The sequence below is a fragment of the Echeneis naucrates genome, chromosome 20, assembly GCF_900963305.1.
Source record: "Echeneis naucrates chromosome 20, fEcheNa1.1, whole genome shotgun sequence".
NCBI classification, from domain to species: domain Eukaryota; kingdom Metazoa; phylum Chordata; class Actinopteri; order Carangiformes; family Echeneidae; genus Echeneis; species Echeneis naucrates.
In genome coordinates this window covers 18,283,866-18,292,495 of record NC_042530.1, presented here as the reverse complement: position 1 = coordinate 18,292,495, position 8,630 = coordinate 18,283,866, and the positions used below count along the sequence as shown (strand labels likewise).

Sequence of the window (8,630 nt, the reverse complement as noted above, 5' to 3'; positions counted from 1 at the left end):
CAGTTAGAGGTGATTTCACGATGTAGTGTTTCACACAAAGACCAACTGAGCATTGTGACATGTGGCTGAAAAACCTATGCATGTCACTATGTATGGCACCATTTCAATAACTTTTGTTCCACTTTCATGCAAACATATTGTTTCTCTCTCACTTGCGCGCGCGCACGCGCGCGCACACACACACACACACACACACACACACCAAATTATTTCAGACATCCTCTGCTTGCTCTCAACAAGTAACTTGTGGCTAACATAAGTATATAAACACTGAAATCAATAGTGTTTAAAGCAGGAAACAAAACCTGCTGTAAGCCAGGAAAAATAAAACACCTACAGTGACAAAGTGTTTGAATGGCCATCAGTCCAATGGTCAAACTCAAAGTCCCATCTTTCTACTAAAATGCAAAAAAAAAAAACAAAAAAAAAATGGTAAGACAATTCATATACTGTAATCACAGAAAAATGAAAACCTAACATCACGTACCAAACACAAAGCAGTGAAAATATTAGTCTAGGCTGCACTAGATCGTGCAGGTATGTTTTTGCATGAATAAACTATTTTTTTTGTCTTTTATTTCACATAAGACATGGTCACTGTTGATTCAGCATTGCAGATTATTACTTTTTTTTTTTTTAAGTTCCTTTGGATGTGTGTCTTTTGTTGATTTTGCATCTGTCACAGCAGGTAGATTGAGCTAGCATTACTTCAAATATCTATGTATAGACATGCATTCATGTTTTGTTCATGTGTCCTCTCCCTCAAAAAAAAAAAACCAAAACATTCCAGTCTCCCTTTTCACCACTTAAGAGGCTAAGCTATAAAAACCTGCATGACAGTCCACAAAAAGTTTGCATGGAGGCTTTGCCATTTGATGTGAGATATGTGGCAGGTTGTGGAGGTGCTGGCGCTGGCGTGCGGCGTGGGATGCTGTCTTATTCCATTAAGAGGATGTCATGGGGGTGGGCCTATTCTTCACCTCCTCCCTGTGTGGATGGGCATCTTTCTATGTAGTTGTGTCTTAGATTCACATTATGCTGGAAGTAGAGTAACTGGTTGCAGACACTGGCAGAACAGGTCTTCACCAAGAGCAAAAAATACTGGGGTAGAGTGTGAAGGCATCTTACAGTATGACCTGCAAGGAGAACAAGACAAAGAAACACAAAGTTTAAATCAGCATGGATTATTAGTAAATTGTTTTAGATCCACACATCATACTCACGCTTCCCTCTCTTCACCACTGTGGGGGCACATAGCTGTAGCTGGGTGTGCCAGGAGGCCGATATGTGGGCATTGTGACTGGGTGGGGTGCAACAGGCGCTGGTGATGGTGTTGTCAACAATGTCCCTGAGAAGCAAAGAGACATCTTTATGGTTACCTTTATATCCAACTTTTATATTCGATATATAAAAGAGAGTTTAGTTTTATGAAATTTAACAGCATTTAACAGCACAACACATTAACATCATTCGTAACTCAAATCCAAAGTAATGTGATAACGAATTATTGTTTGAGTTGTTGGTACATCTGTCACAGAGTAATCATAATAAAATTTTTCATTCACAACAACAGGTGGTTAGCAATTCAACTAAGAGTGAATAGAAAACCATTTTAAACATTATCTTGATGCAGATTACCAGCAGACATAGCCATGGTGGTGCCAGCTACCATCCCCATGGTGACACCGTTGGGGCGAGGCGGGGGGATGGGTGGAGCATACATGGCTGCAGGCATCCCATTGGGCTGGACCACGGTTGTGTGATGAATAACATGAGGTGGCGCAGCGTACAGTGGTTGTGTGTAGTAAGTGCCTTGTTGTTGTGAGGGCATTAATGCCTGGATCACAGAGGTACACAATCAACACTGGTGAAGTTTTACTCAATAAATAAATAAATAAATAAATAAATAAAGAATGAGTAACGAATAATAAAGAATAACAAAGATTATAAAGTGCATCTCCAACTCTGTATACCTTTGACAACACAAACATACTGACTTGTGAGTATGGGTTCTGTTGGGGGTAGGCGCTCCTGACAGGGTAAACAGCAGCAGGGTAGGGGTTGGTTGAGGAGGAGTATGGTGGGACAGCACCCGTGTTAGGAGAGCAGGACATTTTGAAAGGAGTGCCTGGAGTATACCCTGGAATTGGAGGAAGATTGCTCAAATTACTGCTGCCAAGTCACTAATCTACAATCTCCTACACTGATTTAAACCAATTCAACTTTTTTATTGATCAGTAAATTTGATCATCATCCACCTCTGATGTCACTATTACACATCAGAAGTCAGAAATGGCTCCAACTTGACATTAGCTGCGTCTTGACAAATGTCTTGGAGTTTGTAGCTCAGTCAACACATACTTCTGCAGAATGGACACTGACAGTTTGACTCAATTTACCATAGTTCAAACTTTTATATGATGGAATAAATAAGAAAAATATCTCATTCTACATTCTATACTGTAATATGATATTAGGCTTCTTACCACTGGGAAAGGCTGGATTCGCTCCTGTGTAGACAGTGGGACTGTATGCTGGAGCAGCGGCTGCATAGCCAACAGGAAATCCAGCTGCCACGCCCAAAGGAAACAAAAAGTCAGTATTGTTCATTTCCTCTTTTCAGTCATTTCTAGATCCATTACACATTTAAATTACCTGGGTAGCCTATACCCTTAGTATTGGTGAAGGGTACCCCCGTTGGCCCAGGGCTGTACACTGGATTCATTATGATCACGCACTCACAGATACTGCAGTAAAAGAAGCACAAACCATGAAATATAATGGGGTAGGTGTGTGTGTGATATTTAAGGCAAAGCAGAGATGGGTAGGTGAGTCTGAAGCTTTGAGGCTTGTGTTTTCTACTTAGTGTTGGAGCTCCAATCAGCTAAAGAAAACCATGTAGCAGATGGCATCTGAAGATTCAGAGCTGAATTAACAAATATTCTTCTTTATGTTGCACCCAAAGCACAAGGACACTGAGCCTAAGTTTTACCAAACAATAATACTCTATATTTAGGGTTTTGTCACATGTACATTCAATGCAGCTGTTCTAAACCATAAATATAACTAACATGAAACTGACACTTGGACCAAAATCTGTGGAGTTTCAAGTTCAGTCTCCAAAAGCTGCAGTCCAGATGTTGCTAAATTTTCTCTTAAGCCTTGAAGCTATGAATTAATATGAACATTTTTCCAGGAACAAAGGAAGCTTCATCAGGCATCAGCCGTCCATTGTCAACTGGCCAAATCTAGCAGGGATCTCTAAGCAGCTCCACCAAAATGTAACAGAAACCTTACAACACACTTAACCAGCATGAGAAGTCAAAGTCTAGGCCTCAGGCTTCGCAGCTACAACTTTAACTAACATACGCAGTCAGCTTGTGTCATATTGAACCAATCAGAGGACAGGGCAGATTGCAGCCATTATTGACCCTTGCTAAACCTCCGGCAGTTCAACAGTAGAGCTTCTTAGCCTCATCTTATCAAAAACAGAAAGAGAGATTATTTATATTCTTAATTATTGTAATAATAATGACCAACCAAACCACAATGAAGTGTTGATGCTCCCCCGATTCTGCTGGTGGTTTGTCTGGCTTTTCATGTATTGAGCAGCAAGTGCAGTGCAAGTGAGCATAATGCAACTCTCTCTAGTAGACAGGAAAGACTACTTTGTCATGAATTTATTTGGGCTCCAGGAAGACAACACTGACACAGACTGGTCTTTACATTCCAGGGATCAGAAAGATGAACCATGAAAGGTTCTGTTCTGAAGATGTACATGATCATGTATGATGAGGAGAACAAAGGACTACCAGCAGGATGACCTTGCCAGGTCAATAGAGATAACTTAAATTCCTCTATATCATTTAGTTCAGATGGATCCATGTGATATTTGAAAAATATTTGGGTAGATTTGTCTCCGTTCTGTCATCGAGTGATGCCTAACACATCAAATCACTTTCAACAGTGAATAAAACAGTTCATTGAGAGGAGGTCAAATAATTACAATATTAATACTTGAAGTTGTAGAAACAGTGAAAACATATCTCCACATAGCAATATTTATAGAAACCACAGGGCTGAGAGTGATCTGATTTACTTTATTATGAATCGTCTACATAAAATCAATTAATGTTCTTATCTATAAAGCATCAGAAATATAAAAATCAAGTCATGCCAATTAACATACGTTGTGTCCAATCATTTTACAGATAGAACAGGCGCAGGCATTTTCCTTTTACTATTATTTTTACAGATATTTGACAATTCCGATCAAGAGCAAGCGATGGCTGGTATACCGTTTCTTTGAGTTTTTGCAATAGCCAAAGCCCACTTAATCAAGTATGACAGGGAAACGCTGCAAAGTCACACAGATTAAGCTTTTACCTCTTAAAATGACTTAGGTGATTATCCGCCCTCTAAATAATTATGGATTCGCTTTCTGTTGATCAACCATTCAGTGAAGCTTTACACCCTGAACACTGAGCAGCAGTTTCTGTGTTGTGCACGAGCGGTTCAAATCTACACTGTCTCGCTTCAAGACAAACGACATGAGCTGTGTAGAGATGACACAACACAAAACACAACGACGCACATGCAGAGACGGAGCAGAGAGCACAGCTGCAGCCTTCGGACTGGGACAAACAGAGACACACACTGCATCTTATTTGCAAGTGACGTTATGTTCCTGAAGAAAGAAAAATGGCAACCTGTCAGCAGAGGGACCTGAGAAGTGCAAACGGAGCTCTTATGCCATGGTCTGGCTCAGCGCTCAGCCTGCGGCCCGCTGAGAGCGCCTGGAGCTGCAAGTGCGACCCCGCCACCGGGGTGACCTGCTGCTCACCTGTGTGACCGTGGAGAAGCACCGTACCGGCCCCGAGCAGTAGGCAGGCAGGGACAGCTCGTCCACAGGCCGCAGAGCACAGAGACAGCTGTGAGTCGCGGCCCTGCCGGTCCGGGACCGGCAGTCAACACACATAAGCACCCTGTACAATGAGCGACGATGAGTTATTGTACCTTTCCCGGGTGGTCGTCTGTCCCCACCTCTGGTCCTCTTCCGTCAGATGAGACGTAGCTGCTGCTGGTTTGATCCCAGATGCTTTGCTTAACTCTTTTGAGCACCCCGCGTCACTTCCGAGTGCTGTCACGTGGTCTGCTGTTATTTAGGTAATATTGCTCTTTCCTTTAACAGGTGATCAAGTGAACTGTCTTCTTGCTAGTGTGTTGTTTGTCCGTTGTTGTTGTTGTTTTAGTAAACATTTTATTGAATTTATAAAGGTCAATAAACTGACGATGGATCCCTTTAGAAAAATGTAAGAGGAGACAAAACGTGTTTTATTAAGTTCTGGTGTATGTGTTTGTGTGTTGGCGGGGGGTGGAATCAGTTCCCCTTATCTGTAAGTGTCTCGGTACCGATACCATGGTCGGTACACTGTCACATTCATCCACCGTCCGGGATCGCGTCACTGCAACCCGGAGGCAGCTTTCGAGCAGCGCTCAACTGGGGTCCTGACAGGAAATAAAAATAATTAAAGTCGAGAACGACTTTCTCTTTGTCTGACAACCCTACCCCGCTGAATATAAGCTTCTGTAATACAAACCCCCTGAATTAAATGGCGTTACTTGTTAATCTCCATCTGTCTTCCTCAGTGCCATAGTAAGCACAGTTAGTATGTATTTTTGTTCTTCCAGGACCTTGACGCATCGCCTCTGTTCAGCCATTGAAGTAGAGGGAGCAGGGTCTCTACTGTTGTTATTTCAGTGTTACTTGTATGTAAATTTCAGGGAGATGTGGTTATGTAAGTGATCTTAGGAACCATTTTTCGGTGTAAGCTCAAACTGTTCTGTCGACTGGTGTCGTCGCTGAGGAGCAGGATTACCATGTCTGGAGCCGTCGGTGGAGGTGGAGGCTCCTCCTGCCTGGGTGCAGTAGCGGCAGCTAGTTGCAGCTCCACCGGCGTTCCCTACACTGCCGCAACCGGAGGAGGCGCAGGGGTCGCCGGAAGACTGCCAGCCCGGGTCCTGGAGCACGTTTTCTCCTATCTGGAGCTTTCTGACTTGATGCGGTGTGTGCTGGTTTGCTGGCACTGGAATAATATCCTCGCAGATGAAAACAGCGAGGTGTGGCGCAGCCTCTGCAGTCGGACACTGACCGATGAAGCTCTGCGGTCCGACATCCTGTGCAACCTGTCCACCTACAAAGGAAAGGTAGGCTCACCACTATACCCTTGTGTCTGGTTGGAGGAATCATGGATTAATCTGGGAACTGTTTACTCTGTTGACACTGGAACTTTGCAAATGCCTCAAAGAACCTTGGAAGTCTTTAGACCTTAGTTTAAGACCCTCTGTTCCATTTGCAAATTAGACTCAACACTTTAAAATGCAAAAATCCAGTTTTAATTTGAAACATTTCTCAATATCTCTTCATTTAAACTAAGAGCCGTGTTTTGATATTGATTTATGCTGTAATTAACAACAATATAAATATAAATAATATATCATACTGAACAGCTTACAAAGACTTTAAGCTCCAGAGTCCAGACTGGTTAGAAATACCAAAGTCCATGACTACATCTCACCTTGTTTGTGCAAGAATTCATTACTAATAGCAACTGTTTTTGAAGTTTTTAAAATTCTCCAAAAAGAACAATGATTATAGTGACTGTAAATCAGAAGAGCTGTGAATTAAGCAATTAATTTCATGTCCTCTGCAGCTCAAGGCCTTTCAACATGCTCTGAGCTCCCACGACTGTTCCCGCAATGTTTATGTGAAGAAGAACGGCTTCACCCTGCACCGCAACCCTATTGCCCAAAGCACAGATGGTGCTCGTGGCAAGATTGGCTTTTCAGAAGGGCGGCATGCCTGGGAGATCTGGTGGGAAGGCCCCCTTGGCACTGTGGCAGTTATAGGCATTGCCACCAAGCGGGCAGCAATGCAATGTCAGGGCTATGTGGCGCTACTGGGCAGTGACGACCAGAGCTGGGGCTGGAATCTGGTTGACAACAACTTGCTTCATAATGGGGAGGTTAATGGAAATTTTCCACAATGTAACAACGCACCAAAATATCAGGTGTGAGCTGAGGCTGTGTCTGCATGTTTTTTGTATCCTCATTGGGTTATAAATTACTCTACAATGATGTTGAAACTGCACCAATTGGTCCAGATAGTGAAAGATGTTAACTATGGTTGAATCCAGCACAAACATGTCTTCATGTGTCCACAGATTGGAGAGAGGATCCGGGTGATTCTAGATATGGATGACAAGACGTTAGCCTTCGAAAGAGGGTTTGAATTTCTTGGAGTTGCGTTTCGTGGACTGCCAAAAGCTTGCCTATTTCCTGCTGTCTCCGCAGTATATGGAAACACGGAAGTCACCATGGTCTACCTGGGAAAACCTCTGGATGGCTAGAAGCAGAACAAGATGTGCCATAACAGACCACTGGAGAGTGCAAGACTGTCAACATAGTGCCAACTGTGTGTCTTGCACCTTGTGGTTATGTTTCTTCCATGCAAAATAACTCAATTCACATACACAGAGAGAACTGTGGGCCTTTTTATTACAGCTGGACATGAACTGACAGTCAGTTTTTTAGACTTATTAGAGTGCAAGGAAGTGTCCACTTTTACAGATTAGCTGCGGGACTTTTTTATTTACAGGGCAGGTTGACATTATTTAAGTACATCTGATTAACTGGTGAACATTTACTTGAGATTTTAACTTTACTTGAATGAGGCCAAAACTCATCTAAACTGTTGCAAATACTCAAAGACATAATTTTGATAAGTGACACAGTAATTGTCATGAACATCTTTCTCTTGTGTTGACACAGAAGACCTATAATAACTGACTGGATTATAATGATTTAAAGCCAAATCAATGTGATGTCCTAATGTTATAGTTTGACAAAGGCAGACAGAGGAGTTGAGGACCAAATGTCACAGATGTGTGTACACGCTGGTGTATAGACCGGAAAATCTGCCCTTTACAAATGCTCTCCAGTTATAGGGAAAATTATACCTGTATCATGTTAATGTGTCTATTTTAATGTGCTACTTTAGTATTACACTATTTATTGGTTTTATTAATGGCACTATAAATACTGTAGGATTACATGGCCTGAAAATAAAGTTTACATGATGCCACTCTAAGAATAAAGATGGTTTGATGCCTGTGTTTGTGCACAGCACATATGTTTCTCTACCAAAGCTTATGACTTTGTTTGCATAGTCACAGCTGTACACTTACATGTTTTGAGCCAATGTAACACAATTTTGTCCTTTTCTTTCACGTGATAAATTTTCCTAATTCCCAAAATAAATCAATCCAACAAAATACCAATGAATTATGTTCAAAATGCATTGTCAGTAAACTCAAAACAAAACAGACTTTCTTAACCCATGTTTGTTAACATTGAAGCTGTGTAGTTTTTACACAACAGTGATGATGTGTATATTGGGTCAGTGCTATGTGTCACATCCACATCAATGAAGGACCCAAGGTTGTCCAAAGAATCACTATCTCCACCAGCTTGTCTTTTTTCCATAGTGTATCCGGGGGCCATGTCTTCCCCAGTTTAGCAACAGAGCATCACATTAAGCAGACCCTCACCCTCCTGTCACTGTCCCTGTG

At 42.1% G+C, this 8,630-nt stretch overlaps 2 protein-coding genes across 2 annotated transcripts; one reads left to right on the top strand and one right to left on the bottom strand.

Moving 5' to 3' along the window:
• Positions 1-550: 550 nt before the first annotated feature.
• Positions 551-5,144, bottom strand: fam168b (family with sequence similarity 168 member B). The gene is made up of 7 exons (XM_029529092.1): positions 5,017-5,144; positions 2,656-2,747; positions 2,487-2,570; positions 1,998-2,140; positions 1,639-1,837; positions 1,224-1,348; positions 551-1,136 (listed from the first exon to the last, which is right to left on the bottom strand). Exons 2-6 carry the CDS (start codon positions 2,723-2,725, stop codon positions 1,236-1,238), a joined length of 609 nt encoding a protein of 202 aa, XP_029384952.1. The 5' UTR covers positions 2,726-2,747; positions 5,017-5,144; the 3' UTR covers positions 551-1,136; positions 1,224-1,235.
• Positions 5,145-5,720: 576 nt separating this feature from the next.
• On the top strand, positions 5,721-8,386 carry fbxo45 (F-box protein 45). The gene is made up of 3 exons (XM_029529593.1): positions 5,721-6,207; positions 6,714-7,070; positions 7,224-8,386. Exons 1-3 carry the CDS (start codon positions 5,881-5,883, stop codon positions 7,407-7,409), a joined length of 870 nt encoding a protein of 289 aa, XP_029385453.1. The 5' UTR covers positions 5,721-5,880; the 3' UTR covers positions 7,410-8,386.
• Positions 8,387-8,630: the final 244 nt, after the last annotated feature.

Coding starts and splice junctions, on each gene's coding strand:
- fam168b (XM_029529092.1), bottom strand. CDS start 2,725: ATGAATCCAGTGTACAGCCCTGGGCCAACGGGGGTACCCTTCACCAAT. Junction 2,571..2,655: donor TAAGGGTATAGGCTACCCAG/GTAATTTAAATG, acceptor TGGGCGTGGCAG/CTGGATTTCCTGTTGGCTAT. Junction 2,141..2,486: donor GAATCCAGCCTTTCCCAGTG/GTAAGAAGCCTA, acceptor CTCCAATTCCAG/GGTATACTCCAGGCACTCCT.
- fbxo45 (XM_029529593.1), top strand. CDS start 5,881: ATGTCTGGAGCCGTCGGTGGAGGTGGAGGCTCCTCCTGCCTGGGTGCA. Junction 6,208..6,713: donor TGTCCACCTACAAAGGAAAG/GTAGGCTCACCA, acceptor TGTCCTCTGCAG/CTCAAGGCCTTTCAACATGC. Junction 7,071..7,223: donor ACAACGCACCAAAATATCAG/GTGTGAGCTGAG, acceptor ATGTGTCCACAG/ATTGGAGAGAGGATCCGGGT.